General features: G+C 63.4%; 3 protein-coding genes across 4 annotated transcripts; all 3 read left to right on the top strand.

The window, feature by feature from the left end:
• Positions 1–218: 218 nt before the first annotated feature.
• LOC117654165 (chondroitin sulfate synthase 1-like) lies at positions 219–6998 on the top strand. The gene is made up of 10 exons (XM_034400381.1): positions 219–628; positions 1888–2270; positions 2370–2533; positions 2608–2847; positions 4178–4318; positions 4395–4575; positions 4644–5003; positions 5076–5566; positions 5638–5904; positions 6015–6998. Exons 1-10 carry the CDS (start codon positions 366–368, stop codon positions 6339–6341), a joined length of 2817 nt encoding a protein of 938 aa, XP_034256272.1. The 5' UTR covers positions 219–365; the 3' UTR covers positions 6342–6998.
• A 213-nt stretch (positions 6999–7211) lies between these two features.
• On the top strand, positions 7212–8162 carry LOC117652113. The gene is made up of 3 exons (XM_034396784.1): positions 7212–7340; positions 7534–7590; positions 7791–8162. Exons 1-3 carry the CDS (start codon positions 7275–7277, stop codon positions 8118–8120), a joined length of 453 nt encoding a protein of 150 aa, XP_034252675.1. The 5' UTR covers positions 7212–7274; the 3' UTR covers positions 8121–8162.
• A 530-nt stretch (positions 8163–8692) lies between these two features.
• LOC117654173 lies at positions 8693–12349 on the top strand. Of its 2 annotated transcripts, XM_034400392.1 has the most exons (6): positions 8693–8824; positions 8907–9002; positions 10945–11163; positions 11241–11408; positions 11492–11740; positions 11824–12349. In XM_034400392.1, the coding sequence occupies exons 1-6, from the start codon at positions 8759–8761 to the stop codon at positions 11983–11985; spliced, it is 960 nt and encodes a 319-aa protein (XP_034256283.1). In that variant the 5' UTR covers positions 8693–8758; the 3' UTR covers positions 11986–12349. The 2 variants fall into 2 exon arrangements, with proteins under 2 accessions (XP_034256283.1, XP_034256284.1); XM_034400393.1 differs by lacking the exons at positions 10945–11163; positions 11241–11408; positions 11492–11740; positions 11824–12349 and adding an exon at positions 9958–10603.
• Positions 12350–13547: the final 1198 nt, after the last annotated feature.

Here is a 13547-nt window from a genome sequence, read left to right as displayed (position 1 = left end):
GACTGCATTACAGCACAACGTCGGCTCCAATCGGCGGGCGCCTCCTCACGACGGCCTCCTCATGACGGCATCCTCTTTGCAGGCCCACCACGTTCCCGACGTAGGCCAGGCGGGCCGCCTCACTGTTCGCGAGAGCCGGCAGCGAAACGGGCCGACCGCCCTACTACCCATCCGCTGGGCCCCGCCGCCCCACCTCCAGGGCCCCCGCCACGCCACGCCACGCCCTACGGTCGTCGCGCTCCTCGGAAGATGTCTGCTGAGGTTGAGGCGGGTCTGGCCGTACGCCGGCCTCCGCAGCCTCCGCCACGGCCCCAGCCCCAGCATCAGCAGCATCTCAGTGAGGCCCCGACCGCCGGCCTGCCAACATGCCCCCCACCTTCCACCACGACCTGCGCGACGACGACCATGACTTCCACCAGGTCCGGGGCGGCGAGGACGGCGTGCGCGTGCTGAGGGCCGCCCCCGCGCTCACCCCGCAGGCCTTCCGACTGCCGCCCCTGCGCCGCCGCCCCGCCGCCTCCCTGCGCGCCCCCAGCATGCTGCTGCGCCGCCCTCGCCGCTGGCTGCAGCTGTGCGGCGGCACCGTCATGGGGCTCATCGTGGGCCTCCTCGTCGGCACGGCAACCAGGTGAGACGCGCTGGCATCCAAGTCTCTGGGGGTCTTCGCTACTAGCGCGGTCACTTCCCCGCCAAAGTTAGTGACAGAGCCATGCGAGCGAAGGCGGCCTTGGGGCGCTCTCTCACTCACACTTCAACTTGACTTCCAGGATCAGCGCTAGGCCGTTTGTCAACACAGATAATAGTGCGCACTGTCTGCGCTACTGAAGTACTGAAGCGAGCGTTCGAGACGCGTCCCTAAATACGAGCCAAAGCCAAGGCCGCCAGCTTGCCGCAAGCGAGAGTGAGTGAGGCGACTTTCGGCTCTGACGTTGACGTGGTCTGGTGGTCCAAGGCGACGTGCGGCCAGCAGGGCGGCCAGCAGGGATCGGCATAAAATCCGCCGCAGCCTCCAGCGTGCAGTCCGTTTAAAAAGTGCAATAAGACAACTTGGCTTTACAAACAATGGCTGCTCCAAGCAGCCTGAACAGCTCCGCGCATTCCTTCTTATTTCCCTTTTTACTCTTTTGGCGGCTCCTGCCTTTGTTTTAGTAGAAGCTGCGATGCCTCTTTTTTCTTTGCTCGAGCGACGGTAAGCGGTTTAGCTTACGAAGTATGTTGACCTGGTACTGTAAAGCACTTAGGACAGGACTGACGCGATCAAACCCCTTGGCCATTTATTAAATTATTTTTTTAAGGTGGACCAATCTGTACCATCAGCTGTTGTACGCCGAACTCATAACTCCCGCCCCCCTTCTTTTTTGTCGAGGAGTTTTCAGCTGATTTCGACGAACCGAGCTCGGGTATCGCTGCGGGCGTATCGTGTTGTGCTTCCCGAGACGCTAAATTGATTACCCGATCCACATCCGCCGTGCCTGTAATTTTCTTGTCCAGCAGTACCGCGGCGACTCGGCGCGCGATGATAAAAGACGGGCCGGCACGGCACAGCACGGGCGCGGGCAGCTGCAACTCTGTGGGCGAATCTGCGCGCCGGTACTTTTGGTCAATTTGAAAGTGTTTCTCATCAGCTGCACCGCACTTCCAAGAACGCGTCCGAAACCCGATAGGAGCCGAGAGTCGCTCAGCCGTACTCTCTCCGCCTCGCTCTCACTCCATGCAGATTCGCCCGGAGCTCGGGCCGGAGTACGTAAATGGCGTAAATGCAGCCCAGGATGCGGGTGGGCAAAAAGAGCGGAAGAGGGCAACGGCGGCTTGGCGCAGGTTTGACACCTGCCAGAGGCGAATTTTGTTTAGCCATCGATGCCAAACCTTCCCTCTCCTCTGTTCCAGGGTCCCAGACGCCAGCCGCCAATGCTACCCCAGCGACCCCCCGGTCGGCGCGGCCCATGGTTCCGCCCCTGTCAGCTCGGCGGGCTCGGGCTTCGGATTTGGGTACGGGTTCGGGTCTGAGCGGTGGACGCCGCCGCCAAGCCCGCCCGGCTACGGCGACGACCACGACCCGCTCCACCTGCTGCAGCCCAACAGCGTGCCGGGGGACCGGCGCGGGCTGGTCATGGTGGGCGTGATGACGGCCGACAAGTACCTGCCGACGCGCGCCGCTGCGGTCTGGGACACGTGGGGCAAGGAGCTGCCGGGCGGCATCGCCTTCTTCTCGGCCAGCTACTCGCGGCCGCCGCCGAACCGCCCCGACCTGCCTCTCGTCGCGCTCAAGGGTCAGTGGAGGCCGGAGGGACGCAGGGGAGGGGCGCAGGGGAGGGGCGCTGGTTACGTCACCGGCGGGGCCACGACCTAACTGTCTGTCCTGGCTGCAGGGGTGGACGACTCGTACCCGCCGCAGAAGAAGTCCTTCCGCATGCTGGAGTACCTCTGGGAGCAGTACGGCGACCACTACGAATGGTTCCTCCGCGCCGACGACGACGTGTACGTGCGCCCGGACAAGCTGGAGAAGCTGCTGCGCTCCGTGGACAGCTCCAAGGTGAGGGTTCGCGTCCCCGTTGATGCTTCATTTTTGAGACAGTGCTCTGACCTGACGACGCCGCCCTGCTCCAGCCGCAGTTCATCGGGCAGGCGGGGCGCGGCAACCAGGAGGAGTTCGGCCTGCTGTCGCTCGAGTTCGACGAGAACTTCTGCATGGGTGGGCCCGGCGTGCTGTTCAGCAGGGAGACGCTGGCCCGCGTCGCGCCGCACGTCAAGCACTGCCTCAAGAACCTGTACACCACGCACGAGGACGTGGAGCTGGGCCGGTGCGTGCAGCGCTTCGCGGGCATCCCCTGCACCTGGTCGTACGAGGTGAGTACGTCGGGGAGGTACGACCCACCGCAGAATGTTCAGCCGCCACCGGCTTCGAAAGCACTGCTGTGCCGCCCTTGGTCGCCATATGTTCCCGCCTCTGAGGGTTTGTGAGAACCGAAGGGCCGTTTGCCGTTTGGATAATCTGACCAACAGACCGCCAGGACTCGAGAAGCCAACGACACGTATCTTGTAGCGGGGCGTGACGGGGAGGGGCGAGGGGCGGCGGGGGCAAGCGCTAGTGCATGCTCCATATACGACAGCCTCGCTTCATCACCGCACCACGGCCATACACTTGTCGCCGCCGAAAGGCAAAGAAACCAAATGACTGCGGGGGCAGAAAAAAATGACGGTCCTCGTCGCAACTTTGTTAGCGACTGCGGCGACAGCCAGCACCAGTAAGGGTCGTTTGCCAATTCGTCCGGAAGTAGGGCACGCCTCAGGGGTCAATGATCCACAGCGGAAGCGGCGAGGAGGGAAATGCGTGTAAAACGGGTCCGGAAAGGAAGACGGCGTGCTTGGACTCACGGCCACCAGCACGGCCAGCACGGCCAGCACGGCCAGCAGCGGCAGTAAAAAGTACAGGCACTGGGTGTCTGGCGCGGCGGGGCGGGCCGCCTCGCCGCAACGCCGCAGCCTGGACGTTCTGGGGCTTCCGGCAAGGGTGAAGTGCGTGCGGGTTGAGGGTGTGGTGGGGGCTTGGAGAGCAGGACTGCAATTCAACGTCGTGGTGGAGTGCTCGCCGCAAGGCTCGCAGGCACTGGGGTGGCGTGCGGGGGCCGATGGCCGGGGGGGTCGTTTTTGTGTGCTCACAGCTCACAAACTCGATCGGTTCGTGACTTTGTTACATGCTCGATGCGCGCGATTCCAACTGCTGGCCCTGCCTCCGGCGAGACCCGAGGTCCAGTCAAAGGGTTGTGCGCCGAGGGTGCGGCGGCAGGGGGCGGGGCCAGAGAGGGGCGGGGAGGGAAGGGGTGCTTTCTCGGGACGTGCACGCTACAGTGTGTTTCTGAAAAAGCGACGCGAATTCTGCGGTTGCAAAATAGTTCACGGTGAGGTTCCGTGCCGTGGAGCACGTACGTCGCTTTCCAGAGCAGGGGTGGGGGTTGTGGGCGGGGCGGGGGCGGGACGGGGGCAGGGCGGGGGCGGGGCGGCAGCCTCGTCTCACCGAAATCAGTATAAACAGAACGATTCCTGGGAGGCGAAGCAAGGCGCGGCCGGCCTTGTCGGCGTCGGGGAGGCAGGGGGAGAGGAGGGGGAAGGGGAAGGACCGCGCTATGTGTACATAGAAGTGCCACTGTCTCACCCACTCGTTGATGCGCCCGCCCAGATGCAGAACATCCTGTACCACAACTCGAGCGGCAACGACGCCTTCACGGGCAACCTGAAGCACCGGGAGGTGCATCGAGCCATCACGCTGCACCCCATCAAGCAGTACCGGCACCTGTACCGCGTGCACAACTACATGGGGGTGAGTGTCCAGCCAGGCCGCTGTGAAGCTGCTTGAGCCACTGTCTCTCTGTCTGACTCACTCCCTGTCCACACAGCAACTCAAGATCCAGGAGTCGTGGCAGCAGGCGCTGTCGCTGCACCGCGACGTACTGGCCATGGTGACGCTGCTGGGCCACGACCCAGCCAGCGTCGGGGACGTGCAGCTGGCCAAGAACGTGCCCCTGTTCCCGGCCAAGCGGGGCGACCGCGACTACCTGGGCGACTCGGCGCTGCTGGGTAAGTCCTGGGGCTGTCCTGAGTGAGGTCCATGTAGAGCGCTCTCGAATTGCTCTGCCCGTCCACAGGCAAGGCGCCCAGCCTCAACAAGTACCGGCCGCGGCGCGAGGCCGACGTGCTTCCCTGGGACTTCATCTCGCGCTCCTTATTCTCGGCGGGGCACGCCAACCCGCGGCGCCGCGTCGAGTCGGCGCTGCGCGAGGGGCTAGACGACGTGGTGCGCGAGGTCATGGACACCATCAACGCCTTCTCCAAGCAGCGCGGTCGCGTCATCGAGTACCGCGAGATCCTCTACGGGTACCACCGCCTCAGCCCCCTGTACGGCGCCGACTACATCCTCGACATGCTGCTCGTGTACAAGAAGTACCGCGGCAAGAAAATGACGGTGCCGGTGCGGCGCCACGCCTACCTGCAGCAGCAATTCACCGGTACGTTGGCACCGGGACACGGCCTTCAGCTCGTGGTGGAAATCTACCCTTCAGCAAACTTGTCTTTTCCAGGACTTGAGATTCGCGAGACGGTGGAGGGCGAGGAGGTCGGCAAGCACTCGGAGCAGCCCGATCTGACGCAGTCCGAGGACGGCGAGGACGCGGGGCCGCCCCAGCAGGGCTTCAGGGAGGCGTTCGAGAGCGGTCTGCTCAAGATCGGCGACGCGCTGCCGGCCATCCTGGGGCGTTCCGGGGGGCTCGACGAGGACCCGCGCGACGAGGCGGGCGTGCGCCGGAAGGCCATCAACTTCATCCTGCCGCTGGCCGGGCGCCACACCACCTTCCGGCGCTTCGTGTCCGTCTTCGAGGAGGTGTGCCTGCAGAACGACGAGAACGTGTCGCTCTTCGTCATCCTCTTCCCCAGCGAGGTCGAGGTGTCCGTCAACGAGACCGTCACGCTCATGTCCTCGCTACAGCGCCGCTACCCTAAGCACCGCCTCGCCGTCGTGCCCGTCTTCGACAGCTTCGCCCGCGCGCTCGCCCTGGAGATTGGCGCGGCCCAGGTCAGGAGCCGTTCTAAGCGTTTACGCCCTGTTTGCCAGTGTACCAAAGACTCTAACCGATTCTGCTGCAGGTCAAGGACGGCGAGGACGACCTGCTGTTCTTCGTGGACGTCGACATGGTGTTCAGCAGGGCGACGCTGGAGCGCATCCGCGTCAGCACGATCCGCGGCAAGCAGGTCTACTTCCCCGTCGTGTTCAGCGAATTCGAGCCCGCCACCGTGTACCGCGACCAGGGCCTCACCGTGGCGCCCAACCACTTCCTCATCAACCAGGACACCGGCTACTGGCGGCAGTACGGCTTCGGCATCGTCAGCGTCTACAAGAGCGACCTGCGGAAGGTACGGACTCTTTCTACCGACCTACAAACCGATTCTGAGGAATCGTTTCGTCGCCTGTCGTTGTCCATGGGGCGCCCAGTGGCGAATCCTGAACTTGAAGTTGCTTCCAGGTGGGCGGCTTCGACACGTCGATCCGCGGCTGGGGCAAGGAGGACGTGGACCTGTTCGACAAGTTCGTGGCCGCGGGGGACAACCTGACGGTGTTCCGCGCCGCCGACCCCAACCTGGTGCACGTGTTCCACATCGTGGACTGCGACCCCGAGCTGGAGCCGGCCCAGCTGAAGATGTGCAAGGGCACGCGGGCCGACACGCTGGGCGGCGTGGACCAGCTGGCGCAGCTCATCTTCTCGCAGGGCCAGGGCAAGGCCGTGCTGGACTTCGCCAGGAAGCGGCGCACCATGCCCGCCCCGACGCCCGCCGCGCTGCCCTCGGCCTGAGGAGTCGTCCGCATGTTACGTAACGCCCTCTGTCTCTCTCGCAATCAGTGACTGATCACAAGGAGCAAAACGGACAGAGCTATGAAATGGCGTTACCTAATTTGTGGACGGCCCCCATGGCTCCTCCCGCGCAAGGCGGATTAGTGATACATGTACAAACTGGCGTTGCGGCCGCATAGCTAGTCTAGGGAAGTCGTGTGATACTTTTGTACTTCGAAGGCTTTGCGTACCACCATGTACTCTGAAAAATTTGTTGACGCCTTGTTCAGTAGCTGCTGGTCAGTCTACATTATTTTCTAGTCCCGGGGATTACAATTAAGGTTTATAGTTGTCCCAAGGCTTATACCTTGGGTCGTTACTTAATTAGGTTGTGATGAATAATGAACATTAAAAGGAAACAACATATTTAAAAAAAAAAAGTGTGTAGCTCTTAAAGTAGAGATAAGAGGTTCTACAAATTTCATGCCATTGGTAACGTCTCAGTATGTATATCATATCCTAGGATCGAATGAATTTATTTCAGTGTCCAAAATGAACCATGTTTCTGTTTGAGCGTACTGTGATATGAACTTGCCTTAACTGTAAAACGTAATGACTGAGCAATTATGCCAAGCCAATTTTGTAAGAAAATAAATCAAAATACTTTTTAATTTTAAACTAGTGAAGCATGTTGATTCGGACCCAGAATTTTCCCCCACCGTCCCTTACACACATGCCTTGCTGGGTTGCTGCCTCTCAATTTTACCACACAGCGCAGCACTGTTCATGGCGGCCGAGGCAGAACACCGAACCGATAGCTCACTAGAGAGAGGAAGGGAGAGGGGGAGAGGGGGGGGGCTAGGGCTTGGTTCTAGTGGGGAAGGAGGGGGAAGGCCTCCCGCCACCGGTCTGTGTCAGTGTTCGGCTCCGCGACAGACCCCCGCCGCACCTACCATGGCCGCCCCAAGAAGCAGCACACTCGTTGTGCCGGCCCTGCTGCTGCTTACACTGTTGGCACTGGTACGGTATATTGTCACGCGGTGACACGTGATGACACGTGGTAGCCTCGGTTCTGGGTCAAACCGCGGGTTCAGTAAGGCCTTGCGTCCCCACGACGACGGCGAGAAGGGGGCCGCAGAGTGTGTCCAAGCCTGAATTCACCCCGACACCCCCTTTTCCTTGTAGTGGTGTGACGCGACTGGTTTGTCAGCAGAGCCCCGGCAGCAGGACGGAGGGCGCCGCTTCCACGGCAAAGCCTCAGGGCGGCAAGGTGCGGCTGACGACGAGCAGTAAGCTTATCCCGGCCGCCGTTCGGCCGCGGCAGTCACGCACGCAGGGTGATTCCGCACAGACCTCCCCGGGGCTGCAGGCCTGAAGGGGGAAGAGAGGGGGTAGCGAGGGGGTAGCCCCGGAGAGGTCTGCAGCGAGCCGCCCTGCAGCCTGCCGAGCGTGACCAGGGCCTCGTTGCAGGGCGCGGCGGCGATGCTGCGGTGGATGGGCCGGGAGATGCCGGAGCTGGCGATCAAGCTGGTGAGCTGCGTCAAGAAGAGCGAGCGGGACGCGCGGGACTCCATCATGAGCCTGTTCGGCGACGTGGCCAAGTGCTTCGACGACGCCAAGGGCTCCGTGCTGTACACCGCCGAGTGCATGCTCAAGAACGGCGTGCCCAGGATCCTGAACGTCATCACGGTGGCGCACAAGGTGGCGGCGTGCACCGTCAAGAACAAGAAGGAGGGCCGCCTCTGCGTCACCGTCACCAACGTCAACGACGAGGCCTGCCCCTTCGCCATCGGCCTGTGAAAACGTGCAAATAAATGTGCCAATAAAGAGAAACTTGCGGAACGGCGTGCTTTTGACCCAACCCCACCGAGGCGCCGCGAGCTGCGCGAGCCACCCGCCCCGTTTGCTGGGAAGTGGAATTCACGCAATTCCCAACGAAACCGAACTACACAGGGAACGGAGTTGCGAGGGAGTTTCGCCTCAGCCCCGTTCCAGAGCTGGAAAGTATTTCTAGCACCGCGCGGTTCTGCGCAGGTCGGCTGCGTGGGTCGCCAACTTTCCCAGCCGCCGCCGCCACGCCCGCCAGCATCCCCCGCGACCCGGCCGGCCGTTCGTTGCGCTCGGCTAAATTGAATCGCAAAGACGCATGCGCTGACTCCGCGCGGCAGCGAGGGGTCGCAGGTCGCAGGGGGGTGGAATGTACGGTCCGGCAGTGGTAGGCGGCGACACAAATTTGATGTGTGCGACCAGGCGGATTTCGGTGAACAGCGTCGATCGCACCTGTATCGGCGGCGGCGCCCCACCCCTCCCGCCCTGCCGCCTGCCGCCCCGCTCCGCCCGGCCGCGCGAGCACAATGGCCGCGGGGGCGCGGGGGCGTGGCGAGGGGAGAACGCCCCGCACACCAAGCACGGCAGCCGGGCGAAGACCAGCTCTCGCCATGAACACCGCCAGCGATGTGTTCAAGTCGTTGGTCGTCGTCGCCCTGGCCGCCGGCATGCTGAACGTGAGCGAGGGGCGAGGCACCCCGATGCGATTTGGCCAACGCCCAGCCAGGCTAGCCCTGACCCATGCTTTGATCCACACAGGTGGCGTCCGGAGCGACGACAACCCCTGCAGCGGCGGCCCCCGCGTCCGGGACCACCGCGGCAGCCAACAACGCCGCCATGAAGAACCTGAAAAAGGTATGCCCCGGGCTGGGCCGGGTGGGCCGTCGGGTAGGCAATAAGCTTGGCGATAGGCCGTGGGGCGAGTCCACCCTGCCGCTTGCACGCCGTCGCAGGGTTGGTTCCACCGTGCCGGCGGAGCGCCCGCGTAGCGCCCGCGTAGCGCCCGCAACCTCCATGCCACAGGGAGTCAAGAGAAAACCACAGCGAAAAGTGACCCCGCCCCTCAGACCGAACAGTGCGAGCCTCGAATCGCCAAGAAGAGACATGGGGTGTGCGTGAGTGAAGCCCCGCCATGCCGCCATGCCGCCATGCCGCCATGCAGTGCACTGAGATGAAGGCGCCCTTGTTGGCAGCTGGAGGAGTGCGCGGGCGGGCCGCAGGCGATAGAGGACTCCCACCTCGCAACCTTCCAAGCCTTCGAGCTGGCGGACCCGCGCGCCTACCGCCGCGCCGTGGCCCGCAAGTTGTCCGGCGTCGTCTACAAGGCGATCCGCTGCACCGCGCCGCACACCCCCGAGCTCATCAAGATCGCCGTGAGGCTGCTCTGGAGCACCGCCAAGTGCGTGGTCGCCTCCATGGGCGCGCCGGCCGCCTTCATGACCTGCGAGTTGGGCGTCGCGATGCGGACGTCGTTCCCCTTCTTCCTCGTCGTGGGCAAGATTACCATCTGCATGATCAAGATGGTGACCTCCGGCACGAACCCGCCGCCCGTCGAGGGCGAGGACGTCCCGGAAGCCGCCCCCACCCCCTTCCCCGTCCCCCAGCCCACCCTCCCCGACTCCACCGCCCCCAGCACCACCGACAGCGACGACGACTGGCCCTACTCGGCGCGGAACTGAGTCTGTTCGTGCGGAGGTCTCTCCCTGCACATGTATTCTGTACGAAATACACGAACAATGTGGGGAATCTCGATGTACACTAGGATGGGAGTCCGGTGCAAGAACTGAGGCGATGCCCTGCTGTCCGGCAGGGGCTCGACCACCGCGACGGTGGCCGCCATGCGGACGGGGCCCGTCACGTTGACGGGGGCGATCACCGCGGAGGCCCGAAGGACCCCGGGCCTGGGCCTGGGCCTGGGGGAGCCTTGTCGATCCTGCGCGCCGCGGCCAGGGGCATCGCCGCCGCGGCCAGCCGCGCCCGGACGATCCCGCGGGAAGGCGCGCAGTCCAGGATGGTCTTGTACCTGCTGCTGCCCTGCGTCAAGGACAGAACGCTGACCCTGGGACTCCTGGCGTACTCCACCATGCAGGACGCTATCAACTGCATGATGGAGCAGCAGTACCAGTGGTTCGCCTCTGGTGTCTGCATGCTCGACGGCACTACGTACAAGAACGTCATCGCGCTGGTCGAGATCGGCATGGACGTCTTGAGGTGCATCCTGCAGTGCTTGGCGCTCGCCAGCAAGACCAACGAGGAAAGGGCCCTCCCCAGCCGCGGTGGCTGGAGCGACGTGTCGGTGCCGCTGTGCAACGCCGAACCCGTCAAGGATGACGTGCAGGTCCCGGAGGCCGCCAGCCTGGTGGCCAGGCACGCCAAACAGGCCTGCCAGGTCGTCGTCAAAGAGCTGGACCACTCTTCTTGACTTGTCTAATTAAATTCGTCACCTCATTTCGTTATGCTTTGTTCATACTTCCTTGACTTGACTTGGACAGGGGACCACAAATAATCCTCCACCTCTTTCGGGTCCCTCCTTAGCGTCTTGGTGCCGCGGGATCCTCGAATCGCGAAAGCATGTGGGTTGGTGGGAATAACACAAATGTACAGGAAGATTTAGACTCTAATTCGCCACATGCTCAGCCAAAACGTTGCAACCCAATCCCGATCATAGAATCGCTCGGGCACTCCAAGTGCCAGATTAGAAAATAGAAAATTTGCCAAAAATGACCTTTAAACTAGGGCGTTTTGCACTATTTTGGCGAGATGGTTTCACCTAAGAGACAGCGGTCTGCCGTTGCAGCTGCTGTCGACGGTGGACCCGAACCAGCTGGCGGACGCCGTGACCCGCTTCATCTACTGTGCGTCGCACCACCACAAGGCCCTGCAGAACGTCGTGACGCCCGCCCTGGCCGAGTGGAACGCGTGCGGCAGCAAGCAGCCGTCGGACTGGGAGGCGCAGGTCGCCTGCTTCCTCAAGAGCGCCAACAACCTGGCCACCTTCGTGGCGCTCGGCCACCAGGTGAGCCATCAACCAGAGCGCTAGAGACCGGCAAGCGTGCCGACTTGGCCGACTCTTACTGTCTTACCTCTCCGCAGATCAGCAGCATCGCGGGGTGCTTCGTGGGCGCCAACGCGACTGACGTGCTGTGCGTGAAGAAGGTGCAGAAGAGCGAGGAGTGCGCCAACATGTGCACGGAGTCGCACTCCTCGCAGTCCGAGACCGCCGTCATCGCCGTGGTCGCGGTGCCGCCCACCGTCAGGAAGGTGCAGTAGAACGCCAACCCTCGCAAGACACATTTTCTAGCAGCCGGCGGCAAATTTACCGAGCACCTGACTTGTTGTTCCAGGACGACTGCAAACTGACAAGCAAAGGCGGCGTCACGCCAGCCAACTCCAACCTCACCGCCTCCCTCGACTTCACCATGAAGGTGCTGCAGTGCCTACCCTCCTACTTCGGCGACTCGTACCAGCACCTCCTGGAGCACATCAAGTTGATCAACACCTGCACGCAGCAGTACGAGGACAACTGGTACAACTGGGCTAAGTGCGTGGTGGAGGCCCACGACATCAAGCTCGTCTCGCCTTACTTCGTCAAGGTGAGCCCCGTGAAGAAAATAACCGATTTTATCGGCCGATTTCCGGAAAGCGGACATCCAAAAATTGGGTTGCGACTTTGCAGAGCCGGCAGACGGTGGCGTGCGTCATCGGCGGGGACATCCCCGCGCAGACGGTGTGCGTCCGCAACGTGAAGAACGCCGAGGAGTGCCGGTCGTGCGGCGGCCAGGACCTGCATCCCGTCGAGTCCGTGCCGCCCCTGGGCGCCACCAACAACTGCGTGTAGCTCGCGGGCCGTCGTCGGAAAAGGGTTGAAACAAATGAAAACGAAATCGATGAAAACTGTTGGACGCCACGAGTGCGAGTGAGGTTCAGCCGCCGCCTCGCTCCGCCTCGCGCCGCCTGCAGGCCGGCAGGTAGGCATCCCTGCCGGCAGGGAAGCAGTGACGCTCGCGGGGTTGCCTATCACAGGCGCTCCAGGCGCCCTCGCTGTGACAGTGACCCCGGCTGCAGTGCAGACACTCTCAGACGGGTGATCGGCAGGGGTCAAGACCCCCTCTGTCACCAACGTCATCCTGCTGCGACACATCCCGGAGATAAACGAAGTTCCCGTCAGAAATAAAGGCAAACCAGGCGGCAGACGGCATCAACTGGCCTTCCCCTTCCAAAGGACAGCAGCGCGATCCCTCTCTCCGCCCGCCCCGCCCCGCCGGGCACCCCACCACGCCTAGCGTCTGGTGGGGGACTAGGCAGGCTGGGGCCGCAGAGAAGAGAAGGGGAGTGAAAGGCGGAAAGGCGGAGGCCACCTCCGCGGGCAACGTGCGCGCCTGGTCGCGAGAACATTTGCCGCGCCGCCATGCTCATTCCGAACCGCATTGCTAACATATTTGGCATCGCAGCACAGCGCTCGCGGCCATGGCAGCCCATGGCGCAGCACGCCAGCCAGCCAGCCTGCCAGCCCGGCATGCCATGAGCTCGGGCTGCTCGGGATGGTGCTGCTACGCCCCACGGCCCATGGCTCCCTGGCCTCTCTCGCGCCTCTTGCCGGGAGATGGGAGGCTGGAGCTTCACCGCCCCGCGCCGCGCTCCGGCATGGCTCCGGCATGGCTCCGGCATGGCCCCACCGCGGTGGACCGGCTCGGCTTGCCCGGTTCGGCACGGACCGGCGCCGTGAAGCGCCGCGTTCACCAGCTTCCACCTGACGGTGGCCGTGCTCCCGGTCGCCCTGTCGGGTCTCGGCTGGGAGACCCTGTGAGGGTGTTCGTTGCTCGCTGCGTGAGCTGCGTGGAGCAGGCAGGGGGTGGGCCGTGTTCACCTGCTCCATGCTTTAGAGTGTAGGGGCGGCGCCCCAGCGCGGCGCGGGGCTGCGGTGCGTCGGCAGCGGCTGGAACAGCGAGAGGCAAACCGAGCAAAGGCGGCGAAGAGGTCGCGTCTCCGGGGAGGTCGATAAGGCACTAACGCAGTTGGCGCCAATCACATGATGTGGTCTGTACCTAGACTGCACCACGGGGTGCGGCAGGTGCGGCGACTCCGCCGTGGCCGCGGGGAAGGCGGCAGCACCTCCGCGTCGAAGAGACAGACGGCACCGAGTTCCAAGTGTCCAAAGTGCCCGGTGGCGGTGGTAAGATCGCGGGCAGCTGAACTGCCCCGCCGCGCTGTCCGCGCTTCTCCACCCCCACCAGCCCCTCCCCACCTTGGGCCATCCCTTCTCCCTGTCCAGCCCCCACTCCCACAGCCCCCACCCGCACCCTTAGATCCCCCACCCTCCGCGGCGACGTCGTATCAGCACCGTCCCTCGCGTCCCCGTCGGTTTGCGAAATTCGACCACCGCCGGTTTGGCTCGGTGTG

Source organism: Thrips palmi, unplaced genomic scaffold (genome assembly GCF_012932325.1).
Source record: "Thrips palmi isolate BJ-2018 unplaced genomic scaffold, TpBJ-2018v1 HiC_scaffold_10, whole genome shotgun sequence".
NCBI classification, from domain to species: Eukaryota; Metazoa; Arthropoda; class Insecta; order Thysanoptera; family Thripidae; genus Thrips; species Thrips palmi.
The sequence above is the reverse complement of the archived record's forward strand: the minus strand, read 5'-3'. Positions and strand labels throughout refer to the sequence as shown.